Source organism: Acipenser ruthenus, chromosome 1, assembly GCF_902713425.1.
Source record: "Acipenser ruthenus chromosome 1, fAciRut3.2 maternal haplotype, whole genome shotgun sequence".
NCBI lineage: Eukaryota > Metazoa > Chordata > Actinopteri > Acipenseriformes > Acipenseridae > Acipenser > Acipenser ruthenus.
In genome coordinates, this window is record NC_081189.1 from 99,129,934 (window position 1) to 99,147,885 (window position 17,952).

At 36.4% G+C, this 17,952-nt stretch overlaps 1 protein-coding gene across 1 annotated transcript in view; it reads right to left on the reverse strand.

The window, feature by feature from the left end:
* LOC117421013 (BTB/POZ domain-containing protein KCTD8-like) overlaps window positions 1–14,274 on the reverse strand; it is a 53,760-nt gene extending 39,486 nt beyond the window's left edge. The window contains exon 1 of the mRNA XM_034034854.3: window positions 13,252–14,274. Coding sequence (XP_033890745.1) covers window positions 13,252–14,050 — 799 coding nt within the window. The 5' untranslated portion in view covers window positions 14,051–14,274. The remainder of the gene's footprint in view (window positions 1–13,251) is intronic.
* Window positions 14,275–17,952: the final 3,678 nt, after the last annotated feature.

Below are 17,952 nucleotides of genomic sequence, written 5' to 3' on the forward strand. Positions count from 1 at the left end.
ATTGCTTTTTGCTACATCAACTGAAAAATCACTTTCCAAGAGGAATGAAAACATAAAAAAATGACATCATTGGCTCTGCAGGTGTTTTTGTAACACCCAAAGCCTTAAATTCTGTAATAGATTTTTTTCTATCACCAAATAGCTACCTTAACACCATATTGTATATCTCATTACACTGGCCCCCAGACACATAATCGCTCATACATAAGGTAAAGGATAGCTCTATTTAGTTCTAAAATGGAAGCTCAGTATTGATGTGAAGATAACATCAGTTTGTTAAATTGTTTAGGTTCCTGTTGGAAAGGAGACAAGCACCCCTAAGGGTTAATCCTCATATACACTTAGAAATCCTACTATTGATGAGCTCATATATTGTGTCATAGATAAGAAATGGAAAACAGAACATGAATATCTCCTGGTACATCACAAATAAAACATGCAAGGGTATGAAAGGATATAACAATGTTGATAAGGCAAGGTGCAGTAGGATAGAATACAAAAAGGGTCATGTATTTTTTCGACTACAGTAGGCCACATTTTGTTAGCAACAACCATTTGAGGAGACTTTGAATTGTATTAGTTGTTTGATTCAAGTTTGTGAAATAATATGTCCTGCATGTCAAGGATCGAAGACATTCTTTTTGCAAAAAAGAAAAAAAAGAGAGAATTTGGAATAATGGTATTGTTTTAAATTATGGCATTCAAATTAGAAATTGAGATTTATTTAACATGAAAGTGTTGACCAATTAATAATATGTGGTGGTATATAGGGGCTAATACTTTGTTGGTTTGTAGGCTTTAAATGTGTCCTTTGCTACATGCTGATAAAATTACTTTTCCAGTGTTATTCAACCAGATTTCTGCTTTCAGATTTTGGAAAGAGTTGTATTTTGACTTGGGATCCTATATACCATTATACATTGGGCAAGAGTGGCCTAATGGATAATTAGCATAGAAAACAACCCCAATGACCACTAACGTGATGTTTTTTTGTTTTTTTTTGATAATTAAGGATCTGTGTCTTAAGTAAAACTGTGTATAATAATTAAATATAAAAGCAATGAAAAAAATATGTACCAGTACTTAACAAAATTTATTGTTCAACACGTGCAGGATCAAGAGCCAAAACATTAACTGTTGTTGCCTGGTTGTTATTTGATTCTCACCAAAATATTCTAGCCAACATAATTAAGGTCTGTCCTATCCAATTTTAAAATAGTGTGTTTACAACACAGTATCATTTTTCCCCAGAAAATAAAACAAAATAAAAAATCCAAGATAAAATCTGCTTGCACCTGATAGTCAGACCTTTGGAGTGTTACATTTTCAATCTTGCCAGAAAGGCCTCTGAAAAAGGCAGCTAATATTCTCTGCTTCTGAATTTTCAGTGCCTATTGTGTGTTGTATTAAATGGGTGGAATGGCCGTGAATGAATGGTGTACTCCCATAAGACTGCAATAAGATTATATCAAGCGCTAGCACAAAATCCCTTCCTTGGGTAAACTTTAAATTTAAAGAATAAGTGAAGAATAAAAAAAGTTTTGAATACCAGCATTGCCAGTCTTTCCGAGATAAATATTATTAAGTGCTTGCGAAAGCCTGGACACAATCACCTACACTTATACAGCAGGCACAAGGGAATTACTTGGTCTAGTTTGCAAGGTTCCCAATGTTCATCTGGTACACTTTCACAGCATGGCAGCTTGGTAAAGGTTTCTAAGTTGGAGAGGCTTGAACAAATGCCATTACCTGCCCAGTGTTATCTTACCAATGTACAATTCCCACTTCAATCAATTTTTCACACACATTTCAAATAGCAATTTGCATTCATATGAGTCCTGACAAGGGAATATTGCATTTTTATTATTATTTTAACGTATTCTTTTAAATCATAAATTCATAAAAACAGAGGTGAACTGATGCAATGTACATTGCTTTATATATGTAATATAAAACCTGCATTTAACTATTTTCTTCATATGATTCATTTTGAGACTCAGACCACAAATTAGTGCTTTATAGTTTGCATATTTATCTTGGTACCAAATCTAATGACATAGTGTTGGTAAATATTTCTGTAGCAAATCTACCTCATTTTCCTAATTTCCAAAGGATAGTCACAGATTTCATGTGGCATGTGTTTCTTCAGTGGGGTGCATGTGAGAGTGCTCAGTTAAAAACTCTCTTAGCTTTAGGTTTAATGGCTCAGAGACAAATTTGACGTCAGTTAAGTAATGAGGGCATGAACATGGGAAGCAGGATGCTTGACAATGGGGCAATTCAATGTTATGTCATGCAGTTATTGAATGTGTTTCAAATTTTGGTCTTCTGTATGTGAAGTCAATACCGATTCAGTGGCAATGACAGGTCACAACATGGTGTTGGGGGGGGGGGGGGGGGGTGAGGCTGGGTGTCACAACCCTTTGGGAAGATTGTCATATTCAAAACCAAGTCACATCGCCAACCTTTCGCAAACAAGGATGAATTGGCTACTGAAATCTCCTGACCCGACCCCTATTGAGCATGTCTGAAACATGCTATAGACTGTAACATGTACAGCATCTGATTGGTGGGATGCACAAGGTTTGGTTAAAAGTGTCACTTATAAGGGTATTTCATTTTTCAACCTTTAGCAGATCTGTTTTTTTAGATTAGTTTGAACAGTGCAAACTGTGCATGTACAGACAGCTTACTATCATTTATTGCAACCACAAGAGGATTTTAGATGGTCCCTTAACATCATAATAATATCAGTAACAGCTGGCAGCCTGTTATCAGAAACCTTTCTCAAGAGACCTGAGGATTAGCACTTGAGTGATTAAATCATTATGCAAATCTGTTCCACTGTAGAAGAAAAGAGTCCCGGAATTGACATTAGTCAAGTTAGTGTTGATTTATACAAAACAAAACATCAATATTGAATTGATGGAAAACAGACTTGTTTTCTTGACCTGAATGCAGATCATTTTAAGCACTGGCAGACGACAAAGTAAAATAACAATAGGCTTCCCCATAATCATCCCAGAATTTTCCAATTCAGAAATGATTTCATTCCATGTTCATTGTGCCTTATCTGTGTTGATTTAACGACTGTCTAGAAATCCTTTTTTTCATGTTTTTTTTTTTATTTTTATTTTGCTAAGTGGTTGGAGAATAAAAAGAAAGCACAGCAGTCAAGGTTACAGCAGAATCTCATAGAGAGACCCAAAGTGCAGGCAAGAGATCTATCCCAATTGCATCATCTGCACACTACAGGTTTGTTGTGGTTGTTGTCGTTTGGGCAGTTTCACTGAAACTCTCTGCCCCTTCACTTGTCCTTGTATATTGCCATGCCCAATGCTATCTCCTGCTACCAGGGCCCTAGCCCATTTTTGGTTTGCCCAGCATTTTGTTGTTTTTTAAATATAGTAGGTAACCCTTGGATTATTGAAATACAATTTGGAAAACATAGAAATGTCCACATATGTTCCTCATTTTTATTATTATAATTAATAAACAGTAAAATATATAGAGTCAACTCAAATTATTGGCACCCTTGATAAAGATGAGCAAAAAAGACTGTATAAAATAAATAATACCAGTACTGAGCTATATTGTAATTTTCCAACATGTGGAATATATTTGACTTTATTAATGATTCAATGGAATCAACCAAAATTACACATTTCTCAAATTATAAATTTATTTCCAAAAAAAAAAAAAAAAATTATTGGCACCCTTGTTTTCAGTACTTTGTGCACCCTCCCCTTGCAAGGATAACGGCACTGTCTTTTTCTATAAATGTTTAATGAGATTGGAGAACACATTGGGAGGGATCTTAGACCATTCCTCCATACAGAATCTTTCCAGATCCTTGATATCCTTCGGTCTGCGCTTATGGGCTGCCCTCTTCAATTGAAACCACAGGTTTTCAATGGGGTTCAAGTCCGGAAACTGAGATGGCCATTGCAAAATGTTGATTTTATGGTCAATTAACCATTTCTTTGTGGATTTTGATGTGTGCTTGGGGTCATTGTCTTGCTGGAAGATCCACTTGTGGCCAAGTTTCAGCATACTGGCAGAGGCAACCTGGTTTTTGGCTAAAATGTCCTGGTACTGGGTAGAGTTCATGATGCCATTGACCGTAACAAGGGCCCCAGGACCAGTGGAAGCAAAACAGCCCCATAACATCAAATATCGACCACCATATTTTATAGTAGGTATGAGGTTCTTTTCTGCACACGCATCCTTCTTCCAACGTAGCACCCGGTTCCAATCGAAGTGCTAATGCCGTTTAGCAAACTCCAGGTGCTTACGTTTGTTGGTTGCTCTCAATAAAGGCTTTTTTTCTGGCAACCCAAATTGCCTATTGGCATGGAGGTTGCGTGTAATTGTAGATTTGGAGACTTGGTGACCCCAAGATGCATCCACGTTATGTAGTTCTCCAACTGTGGCCCTTGGATTTCCCTTTGCATCCTGAACCATCTGTCTCACTGTGCATGGGGGGCAAGATACACTTACGTCCTCTACCAGTTAAGTTTACCACTGTTCCAGCGGTTTTGAACTTCTTAATTATTGCCCTAATAGTGGTAAGTGGTATATTTAATTTTTTAGCTATTGTTTTGTACCCATTGCCTAATTTATGATGGTCAACAACCATTTGTCTCTTTTCATTTGTGAGTTCTTTGCCTTTCCCCATGGTGATGGATGAAAAAATGGATTTCATATGCGTGTTACCTCATTTTTATACCCCAGGGAAACAGGAAGCCATGGAAGGCCACAATACAGTTCCTTAAGACTGAGATGAACTTAAAGAAGTAGAATGTTAATGCAGATTTAATTTTGTTTGATTTTATTTATAAGAATCTTTAGGGGTGCCAATAATTCTGACGCTTACTTGTTAATAAAAAACTTTTTCTCTGAGCAATTGTATTAGAATAAAATAAAAAGGTTTTCCCATATATTTGAGCATAAAATATAGCTAATTACCTGTGTTGTTAATTTTTTACAGCCTTTTTTGCTCATCTTTATCAAGGGTGCCAATATATATATATATATATATATATATATATATATATATATATATATATATATATATATATATATATATATATATATTTAATAATTTGTAATAGTTATCATTATATATATATATATATATATATATATATATATATATATATATATATATATATATATATATATAAGCACAGAATCACTAAAGAATGCACACACTTCAAGCAGAGTACTTGCCTTTGATTGACCAGATTCATTTTAAACTGCCATCAGATTTGTTATACAGTGCCTTGCATAAGTATTCACCCCCCTTGGACTTTTCCACATTTTGTAGTGTTACAACCTGGAATTAAAATGGATTTAATTAGGATTTTTTGTCACTGATCTACATAAAATAGTCCATAATGTCGAAGTGGGGAAAAAAATCTACATATTTTTCAAAATTATTTACAAATAAAAAACTGAAAAGTCTTGATTGCATAAGTATTCACCCCCTTTGCTGTGACACCCCTAAATAAGCTCTGGTGCAACCAATTGCCTTCAGAAGTCACATAATTACTTGAATGGAGTCCACCTGTGTGCAGTGAAAGTGTCACATGATCTCAGATTAAATACACCTGTTTCTGGAAGGCCCCAGAGTTTGTTAGAGAGCATATCTAAACAAACAGCATCATGAAGACCAAGCAGCTATCAAAACAAGCCCGGGATAAAGTTCTGGAGAAGCACCAATCAGGGTTGGGTTATAAAAAAATATCCCAAACTTTGAACATCCCCCGGAGCACCGTTAAATCCATTATTAAAAAATGGAAAGAATATGGCACAACTGCGAATCTGCCTAGAGAAGGCCGTCCACCAAAACTCAGTGACCAGGTAAGGAGGGCATTAGTCAGAGAAGCAACCAAGAGGCCAATGGTAACTCTGAAGGAGCTGGAGAGATCCACAGCTGAGATCGGAGAAACCGTCCATGGGACAACTATAACTCGGACGCTCCACAAAGCTAGGCTTTATGGAAGAGTGGCGAGAAGAAAGCCATTGCTGAAAAAACCCATATCAAATCCTGTTTGGACTTTGCCAAAAGGCATGTGGGAGACACAGCAAACATGTGGAAAAAGGTTCTCTGGTCTGATGAGACCAAAATTGAACTTTTTGGCCGTAGCGCAAAACGCTATGTGTGGCGCAAAGCCAACACTGCTCATCACCCTGAGAACACCATCCCCACGGTGAAACATGGTGGTGGCAGCATCATGTTATGGGGATGCTTTTCATCGGCAGGGACTGGGAAACTGGTCAGGATTGAGGGCAAGATGGATGGAGCCAAATACAGGGAAATTCTAGAGGAAAACCTGTTTCAGTCTGCAAGAGACCTGGGACTGGGGCGGAGGTTCACCTTCCAGCAGGACAATGACCCTAAACACACAGCCAAAGCTACACTGGAGTGGTTTAAAAACAAGAACCTGAATGTCTTAGAATGGCCCAGTCAAAGCCCAGACCTCAATCCGATTGAGAATCTGTGGCAAAACTTGAAAATTGCTGTTCACCAACAGTCCCCAGCCAACTTGACAGAGCTTGAGCAATTTTGCCAAGAAGAATGGGCAAAAATTGCAGGATCCAGATGTGCAAAGCTGGTAGAGACTTACCCACAAAGACTCAGCTGTAATTGCTGCCAAAGGTGGTTCTACCAAGTATTGACTCAGGGGGGGTGAATACTTATGCAACCAACAAATGTCTTTTTTTTTTGTTTAATTAACTTTTGTGTCACCTTCAAAGTGTTAAGTATGTTGTCTAAATCAAATGGTAAAAATCCCAATTAAATCCATTTCAATTCCAGGTTGTAACACTACAAAATGTGGAAAAGTCCAAGGGGGGTGAATACTTATGCAAGGCACTGTAGGTAGTATAATACAGATGCTGGTGATGCAGCATATTTTGATTGTTTTATGTATTGAGGGCATTTTCTCACTCTCTCAGAAATATATATATATATATATATATATATATATATATATATATATATATATATATATACAGTAACACAACAGACAATGACATGATTTAAACAAGCTTGTTATATAAATTCTTTTAAAACCAACATTCTCAGAAATCTCAGACTTTGTTTTATTTTATTTATTTTTTAATCTCCTGCTCATCTGGGTAATTCCAAAGGCTTTAACCATATTAGTGACTAATATCAGCGTTTAGTTGCATTGTCTTGTCCCAAAGGCATCTGTTTTCTCAACTGGAAATGCGTGAAGGTCACTGAAAGATGTCTTTGTTGTGAATTTAAATCTGTCAGCTGGCACTCATTTACAAAATATAGTTCTATAGCAATGCTTACTAACTGGTCCTCGGACTCCAACCAACAATTAATCCTTTTCTAGTTAAATAAGTTCTTGATATTTATTTTAGTCTGCTAATGCTGACAACCCCATCTAAAGTGACAGAGGATATACATGCTGTGTTAGGTGCACTGGAAAGCAGAGGTTATAAAAATGCGTTTTTATGTCCTTTTTGAAACTAAAACACATCCTTTTATTGGTCCCCAAGGACTTGTATAGTGGTGTTCATGAATATTCCATCAGCTTGTTCAAGTACTTCTTTACAAAATATCTCTATATATGTACAGTTACACTGCTGATACATAGATTCTGATTTGGTCATGGTCAAGCCATGTCACTTTAATATGAATGAAGTACAGTAATAAAATAATAATATTGACATATCTATGGTTGTGTGTGTGTGTGTGTGTGTGTGTGTGTGTTTAACTGCTTGCAGTACCTGTCTCTTAATTTCTATAGACACACTGTACCAATAATTTAACATTACTAAAGATTTATAGGTGGAGCAATACATTCTAATATCGTGAACTGTCATAATAATATACACACAGACCTTAATAAGAATTGCTCAAATAAAACCTAAATAAGTGGTGTAATATAATAAACCGAGAACTGAGCAACAGCTAACACTGTCATACTTTAAAGCCTCCTCAACAACAGAAATCGTTGCTGTATTTTGGCCACAGCGTTTTATACAAAATATGTTTGAAGCTTTTGAACATTAAAATACCAAAAGCAAATGTAAAACTGACTTGAAACAGGTGCAACCCCAGCAGCATGATGCGAAAGTCGAGACAGCAGCACTGCCTGAGGTCTATGGGCAGGAGCATCAGTCTGTTTTAATAATTCATCAGTGCAGATGAGTGTTTCTGTTATATTAACTTACAGGAAATGATCTCATAGACCTCATTCATCCAAAAGAATTAAACCTGAGGCAATTGCAGCACTGTATTGTAACTTCAGTATGGCTTGAAAAATATTGAGAAATACAGTCAGCAGTGTTGTGCGCTGTAGGGTTATGTTTTGTACAAGGAGTAAATCTGATTTTGAATGTCATCATTAGTAACTGGAGCACACTTATGCCAGCACAGATTTCAGTCTGCTTTAACAACTCAAGACGACTAGAAGACACCACTAATTTAATTTGACATGCTGTAGCATGGTTAAGAAGCGAAAATGCCTGTCACTGGGTCGCTACACACTTGCAAACATTCTGCTGTTTCTGACAGCAGTGGATGCCCAATGGGTTCACACTACAGTTTACTTGCATGCCAGAAGCCCACCTGGAGATTTAAAAGGTCAGTTGTAATAATACGTTTATATATTACCAATATAAACCAATAAGGACATTTTATTTTCATTTGATAATGAATCCACTTGGTGTAACACCTGTACTAAAGACTACCTGTTTAGAACATATACTGTAGATAGACAAAACTCTGATAAATCTTAGAAAACAAATCAAGTTGAATCAAGTGCCAGGGAAGAGTAACATTTCCAGGAAGAATAAATAGAAACAGCATAAAACATTTTGAATGTATTCACCCCATGGAGCATTATCTGACAACTTGGCAACCTGATTATTTAAAACATTATACATGTAAATAAACACATAATACATTTAAAAACAAAAACCTCTTGAATCTTAGACAAATCTGTATACAGAAAATAAGTAACATGTTATGTGTTGGTAAATGGCTACCTGTTTTTTTTTTTTTTTAACTCCAAGGGCCTCATTTACTAAAGGAGTTAGCATGCACGTAGAGAGCCTAACGTGCACGATAAATCTAAATGTACTGCCCCATTTACTAACAGAGTCAACGTGCACAGTATTTGGCTAATTTACATACCATTCCGTGCACACTACATGTATTGTGAGTGATAATTTAATGTGCACGATAATGTCAGAGACTTACCCGTGACCACCGTGATATCAAAAGCTCCAGCAGTCCAGGCGTATCTTTTGGTCAGTAGGTTATTGTGAAGGTGGAGGTGGCTTAAATTGACCAAAAATGACAACAGACAGAGCACTCAGCAGGGGACAGGCAAAGGCAACGTAAAGTGAAACTGCACTGATTACCTTTTAATTTTAACATGTATTCCTTGTGTAATGTAAAAAAAAAAAAAAAAAAAAAAAGCCTTTCTCCTTTCAATAAAAGTCATGTTGTGCAATGGCATATTTTTTCTTTTTGTTCTGCTTACTCGAGAAATATTGATTGATGAGATGTAGCCTCAATTCTCATCCTTGTCAGCACTGTCACTCTGCAGAGCAGGCTCCATGGATCAGGGTGACAGTGCTATGTGAGTACAATCAATAGCACCAATCACATTGGGGAAACCAGCAACCTGGCAGAAGCCCACTTTCACATCCTGTAAACCTGTCCTCTGTGTGGGAAATGTAATATAATTCCCAGTGAGCTTTAGAAGGGCTTTTTTTTTGTAAATTGCAGTTTATTAAATAGGTTGCAGTTAAATCTGAAGCATAGTTTAAAATAAATAGTTAATACTCTAAAAGTAGGAGTGTCAAAGATACATATAGGGGAGGCAATTTTTGGCGGCCTGCCCATTAGTTTTTAAAATTGCATTGATGTACTGTACCGTTTTAGAATTATTTTTTAAAACAACCCGCCTCTTTAATATAAAGCGTGTTCAACATGTGCAGTCTGCATTGTATGAATGACATTCCCATTACGCCAATCACCGCTCACAGAGGTAGTAAAATAGCCAATCAATTAGCACACAGGATCCGTTTCCTCACACAAACGTGTAACAGCACACACACATCATTTTGATTAGGATAGCGAAGCGATGGCTTGTTTAAACTATTTATTTTATTGTGTGTAAAATTTAAAATCAGTAGCCAAAAAGTAGTTGTCACAGAAGTGAAAGGTGGAGGCGGAACACAAGATTCCCAAATTAGCCAGATGATTATTTGTTCAATGAATAATTTTGACTGCAAGGCAAGATGTCTGATTTGCAGTGCAACGGTTGCAGTTATGAAAGATTATAACATACAACGTCACTATGACACTCTGCACAAAGCAACAAATTTTGAGTTTACTGGAAATGAAAGAAGCTATGGAGTCAACAAAAGTGCTGTGGATGCCATGAACAACACAACCACAGGAAATGACTTTTTTTACCTTCAAGAAGCCATGGAAAGTGCAGAATTACCTTGGAAGAAACTAACTGGGAATACAACAGAGTGCGCCATATATGACTGGGCAAAAGAGTGGACTGGCTAGCAGAGTGCTAGAAAAAAAATAAAGAAAGAAATGCAGAAGTACCAATGTTCTTACACTGGATTCTGCATCAACAGGCATTATGTGGAAAAGTTGCAGAATTAGAACACGTAATGAGCATTGTTATCAAGTGTGCGAGTCAAGTGTCCCGACAGAAGCCATAAAAAGGTACATTTCAAAGTGGTACTGATTACTATTTCACATTTTCACAGCTTGTCAGTATCTTTTTTTTCAGTGCTGTTAAAAATTGTATATTTTGGAATATAAGTTAAATGTTGAGACTTAGCATTATATACTCTGACATCTTTTATTTGAGATTTGAGATTTCCATTGAAATCAAATACTCTTCTACTTCCCATTATATTACATTTGTGATATTTAGTTTTTTTGTCAGTGTTCTAGGAAAGCTGCTTCTAGTTATATCTGCCTATTTCTGTACTATAAAATACTTGAAGTAATATGTTGATTAATTGATTGAAACCGTGCCTGCATATTTATTGATGACTAGGAATCGTGCATATATTTTTATGTATTTATTTGTTTACGATGCGGCCCACCAAGTGAACAGTCTTAACTTACATGGCCCTTGCTGGCAGAATTTTTCCATTCAAACCAATCTTCATAACTAAGTAATTCAGCAAGATGTATTTATTTAATGTTAGTGAATCAAACAAACAAATCTGTTGAATTGATTCACTAAACTGAATGAATCAAATGAATCGAGTCAGTAAAAACAATCGAACTGCACATCACTAGTTTTCAGGCCAGAAAAATAGTGCGCTTATCAGTGGTTAATGCCTGGTTCTCATACGCACTAATAAATGATCACTTTAATGCGCGCACTAAAATTAACGTCCTTTAGTAAATACGGTGTGAATAAAGCACATCTCATTATTCGGAGTGGCCGGGTGCCTCATTTAAATACATTACCATACAAATCACATATTCATTCTGATTACCACAGTGTGGCACAATAAAATCAATGTGCGCCATAATATGCCCACTATTTCATGCGATAATGAATAAAATTACAATAATAAATTCGGAAATTATTATCGTGCACAGTAATTGCAATTATTGTGCACCATCGTTTAGCCAGTTTTTGTAAATGAGGCCCTAAAGGCTGATCACAAAAACTGGAAGAGAATGAATTCCTGTGTGCAGACTAGATAATTGAATTTGGAAAGCAAAATAAGGAAAGGGCACTGTCAAAATAACTTTAATGTCATTTTTAATGGAATTGTATTTATTTTATTGTTTTAAATAAGATTTTTGGAGCATGTGGGGCTCCACAATCGTTTCATGTCTCCCGCAGGTATAATCTCATAATGAACTTTTGACAGCTGTATTAAAAACTCCAGAATTAGATACACCATAAAACTGTCTGCAAAGATGAACCCACCTACCCTGATTGCTATTTGCTTTTATGAATCTCTAAATAGATTTCACTTCAACACGATATGCTCTGTTATAGCAGTTTGTAACCTGACTCCACTTGCTGACTACCAGAGACTGCTTTTCACCCCACCCCAGTTTCTCCACAGTACCCAGTGAAGCGATTCAGGTTCCACGATGATTTATGTTGACCTTATTGAAATGTATCAACATGTATTCATATCCAGGGTGTAAGTGCTGAATGTTGAACTTTGATTCAAACACTTGTGGTCTGTTAGATGTTTTATGAATTGATTTCTGTTTAATTGCAAGCCCTGTGGGTGATTGATTGAATGATAGAATTGGTCAGTGTTTAGTACTGATATGCAGTCTGTCAGTCTGAATATACAGCAGTTGTATTATTCTTTGTATGTATATGTTTTGATTTATATTCTTTGGGGGGTTGTATTGATTTGCATTTTAAGAGTATCACAATAATATATATATATATATATATATATATATATATATATATATATATATATATATATATATATATATATATAAATTTCTACTATGCCACTGGTTAGCATACCAATGTATCTGTTGCATATAAAGCTCCTTCCCTGGACTGCTGTTTTTAAGTGAAACTATAAGTTTCTACGATTTCCCTTAGACCGACCGGGTAATCAAAGGTGGTGGCAGCTCATTCACACTACTGACTTGTAATACAGCCTAGGGCTAAATACCCATGTCTAAAATATTTGTTTAACAATATAGATTTTTGGGGTGTCAAATTCAGGTAAGAAAACAAAGCACCTATCTGTCCACACCCCAGATAGCAGCATTTAAAGGGGATGCCTCCTTCTCCACTTCTACCCATGTGCACAACCCTGACCTGAAACTACCCAAAATAATAAGAAGCTGTTGGCTTTGCAAAACTTTGTGATGTGGACAACCATACACCCGTCAAAAATCATTTAAGAATGCCATCAGCTGTACTCATGTGAGAAAAGCAGTATCCAAATTTAGATTACAGAATGGACTTTATATCACTGGTTCCCTTGTAAATAAAAAAAATATATAAATTATTCCTTTTCCCATATTTCTTACAGAAATTTGCAATGCACAGAAATTACTATCCACACATATTATTCTTAAAAAATTTACCAAAACTAATGTTTTTAAACTATTTCTATTATTTTGTAAGACTTGAACCATTCTGGGACTAATGTACTGCAGACAACATATATTGCAATAAATAAAGTAACTTCAAATATACAAAATAACTTTCTGGAACTTACTGAAAAAGATGTATTCAGTGTAGCTGCTCCAGATTTTGTCATCCCTGTATTGGTTAATGAAGGCAGCAGTGCCCGTGGAATTACAAGCCACCATGTGAAACCCGGCGTCGGACAGCCTGTCAAAAGCCTGCTCCAAGTAGGTAAATTTCAGGTAAAAGCGTGAGGTATACTTCTCAGGAGGTCGGTCAGGGTCTCTGCTCTCATTCAATGTTTCCCCAAAAACTTCTTTGGCCAGGGCAATCCTGCCGCACACCATAATCCTGGCCACCCGGCGGAATTTGGCATCTGCCTGGTTGTCTCTGACCATGGTATAAGAGCCTCGGTAGCCTATGGTGATAAATCCAGACCTCTTGTCTAATGCAGCAGTCCTGGCCAGGTCACTACTTTGAGAATTTTCTTCTATATCACTCTGGCATCCTTCGTCATTCATAGAGCTTTGCTTGGTAACCTTGGGTGTCAGCAGTTTAAGAAGATCATTAAGTTGGAAGTACTCTGCCTCTCTTAAAAGCCTCTCCTTTTCAGGGAAGTGATCTGGAAGGACCAGCTGCTTGTCCCTAAGGAAATCCAAAACGTACCTGAAGAGGAAACCGTCTCGGTCTATGAAGAAACGACCCCTGTTGTCCCTCGGTAAATCTTTCACCTGGTTCTTGGTGAACATGCTGTGCAAAGTAGTTTCGGGGACGCTGATGAGGGTAGAATGGTTAGTTACGTACACCTGTCCTCCCACGTTCAGCTCCATCACCTCTGGGAAAGGACTCAGCATCTCACTGATGGGCAATATGCCTTCTTTTAGTGCCATTTCAGATGAAGAGGTTAGGGGGAAAATAAAGGTAAGAAGGTTGCTTCAGGGAAAACTGGAGGTTGCTGCCGGCAGATCAGAAGTTTCTGTTCAGAAAGACTACATTACTGCTTCTGGAAAAAAAATAGGATCAGGTTCCCAGGACTGCTTTCAGAGTGCCAGGAAAAGACGACAGTGAAGCGGCTCACAGAGGCAAAAAAATCACTGCTGAGCAACTCCCAGTATCATTAGATTAGAGTCGGGGGAAACCATGGTGACGTCATTAACTGACTGCTGGGAATGCTGTTAGAAATTTACACATCAGTCATTTAAAGGAACAGCATACAGTACCTAGGGGTGGGATCATTTGCTATTTGATTTGTGTGTAATTGCTGGCAGCTTTAATGCTACTTACATAAAAGCAAATTATGTTTTTTTTTATGCTTAAGATCTCCAGAAGACCTTTTAACCTTATTAACTAAAACCTGTATGATGTTAACACCTGCTAAAGTTCTTTAGTTAACCTTATTTACTTACCAACCCACTGTAAATACCTTTTTTAAACACAGACATCGATAGACGGAGCCAACAATAAAAAACAAACATTCACCTAAAACACTATAATGATCTACTTTATAATTTGTTACATTTGAAGTATGTTTTTCACAAGTGCCACCTATAGATTGTTTAATTAAAATGTTTCACTATGTTAATATAAATGCAACAAGATCTTCTCATTTTTCAAATATGTTTCTTTAGAACAGATCCACAAATTGTAACATATAGCACACATTTCTTGGTTCAGTAAATCCAAAAGTAACACAATTGAAACTTTTTGCTCCAGTTATTACTGTAATTAAGAAGTAAATTTCATGTTTATGATACAAAATGAGAAACAAACATTATATCTCTGCTTAACACTCTTGGGTTTATTTTCTTTGTATAGTTCATTATACCATCCCCAAAACAATTATGAGTTTTCTATTTGTTCTTTGTTCTTCCTAACATATTTTTGTGAGATCTCTGAAACACTATAAGGAATGTATTTAAATGTACAGTATGATGCAAGTGATTATGACTACACACTTCAATTTCATATTTCATATACTGTAGTAAAAAGCCTTCCTCCTTAAAACCAGATAAATAGAGAACAGCTTACTCTTGTGTCTAAGAAGTATGAACAGCACCATCATATGGCAAAACATTAGACATACACCAATTTTATTCTAAACTCAACTAACCTCAGCATGTAACTTTTAAAGTGTCAAGATCTATCATACCATAATACATTTAAGTGAAACAACATTTGAGACCAAAGGGAACTTCATATAAAAGGGTGTTTCTGTGGATTCTTATGCATATTTTCATTGATAAATAATATGAGCAATGGACTTTGATTTAAAATTATCATAAGATCAAGAAACAACTGGATTTTAACCAAAATCCCCCAACAGGAAAAGGTACCTTCATCTTTGTTTCATTTTTTTTTTGGTTTGTTTAGTTTTTATCCTTTAATACCTCTTCATTAAATGGCGCTGGCTCTTACCTGAATACTAATTTAGCCTGGGTTGCAAATGTTAATGAAGGGCGACTAAAACAGAAGAGCAGATCATTAATTCATATCAAAGCACCTTATTTTTATTTAGCAGACGCCTTTATCCAAGGCGACTTACAGAGACTAGGGTGTGTGAACTATGCATCAGCTGCAGAGTCACTTACAATTACGTCTCACCCGAAAGACGGAGCACAAGGAGGTTAAGTGACTTGCTCAAGGTCACACAATGAATCAGTGGCTGAGGTGGGATTTGAACCAGGGACCTCCTGGTTACAAGCCATTTTCTTTAACCACTGGACCACACAGTTTTTAACAAAACATATTTGAGTAATTGTAATAAGAATCACACTGATTGGGTTCAAACAAAGTTCAGGTCGTATGAAGCCACTCACACAGTACAGGCTGTCTATGGTGGAAATGAGTAAACACTATTTTTAAGATTGTCATACCATTCAAATTCCATTTACAATGTTCACCTATCTATTGTAAAAGTTAAGCTCCAGTAAATACAATATTTGAAGTAAAAGTTAATTTCAGAATACTGTCAAAAGAAGGAAGATACCATAAGTAAAGCACAGGGATACGCAATGAGAAACTGCTGTCCATCATACACACACACACACCCCCATACTGTCAACCTCAGTTAACTCGACTGGTGGATAACTCAACACCTTCGCTTAATTCGACAGTCTTGGTCCTGGATTTTCTCCATATTAAACATATGCATCCTGCCTCTTCATTTTTTTATTTGACACCACTCGTAACTACTTATTACCGGTACCGATGGGATAAAAAAACTATTAAAGACTAGTGGATAACTCAACATCTGAACTTCCAAAGCCTCCCATCAGACTGGATAAGGCCATCGCTGGACACGGTTCAGATGATTTTGGCTCAAGAGGGCATTGAAGATACTCCAACGAATCTCAGCTCCTTGTCAGCAGAACTTTCAAAGCCCATGTTTTTACATGCGAAACAATCAACAATGCTTGATTTCTGTGTGAAACTGTAAGTTGTTTATTCATTGTTTTTGTTCACTGAGTTAATTCTGTACAATGTACATCTGTTAACTTTGCCTATTTAAGCCGTCAAATTAAAAGTACAAGCCAGTAACTAAAAGTAGTCAACAGTTTGTGGTTGGATTGTTTTCATAAAAATAGCGCTGTACTTATTTTATTCTTATTTCAATGGACCTATATGAGTTGTACAGTACTGTATATGCTACTGTAATTGATTCATTCACTGCAGTTCTTTCAACCGTTTTCATAAGGACATATATTAAAAATAAATGTGTAAATACTGTAATATTGTAAATGTCTGAGTTCTGTTACTTACATGCATGTTAATGCCATGGCTCATGTGCACCCGTGGTTAACTCAGCACCTCGAATAAGTCAACACTAAATGGCATACCTGTGGGATGTCAAGTTAACCAGGGTTGACCATATTATAACTTGGGGGAGAGGGGGTTGGGTCCATTGTTGTTATTATTTTTTTGTTATTCCTGCACTTAAGTGCAGTTGGCGGATCCACTTAGTCTTTGGCTTTGGGGGGAGGGAAGGGCGTAGCTTCGTGACGGTCCATCCTGCTGACCTGGCATCGCGGTGGCTTCTTCTTCTCCCCTTAACTGGTAGGACCAGAGACCAAATAGTCCATAATCACCACCCTCACCATACCCATACAAGCAGTCATGATCACAACACTGATTATCTTTTTTCAAATTTTAATAATCTGAACTGTAAGAAATCTGTAAGCAATATTAAACATGTATTTGTTTTTTGTGACTTTTTCTTACAGTACATATCTGGAGATAACAACTTATGAGAATCATTGTGATTTTTGAGAAGAAAAAAGAGAAAATAAAACTGTGAGTCAATATTAAATATCTTACTATTATTATTTCCATGTCTTATTTTTACATTGTCAGGTTATCTCTTTTTTTCACGCTGTGACACACTGTACCACAAATACATTCTATTGCTTAGTATACTGTGTGTTATTTAAAATCAACACGGTTTAAAAAACATTCATGAATCATAAAATATGAAATATTTTAAGATGGGAGTAAACTTGTATCTAATTTATTACTTACATAAAAATATTTTAATAGTGGGATTTCAAAAAGACAAAACACCAGGTTTGAAGAATGCACTTCTCTACACCCAGCACACTTGTCAGAAGGGATGAGCTCCGTAGTGCCTACTCTGTACTGTTGCCATGTAAACAGTAATAGATTACCATACAGTACCTTCAAATGAGTTTGGGGCACTAAGGTATTCTTACTAGGGATGTGTAAAAAGTTGTTGCTTGTAATCAGAATTGTCTTTAAGGAATATTTAAAATCGGCAGGTGTTAAATAAACCAATGTA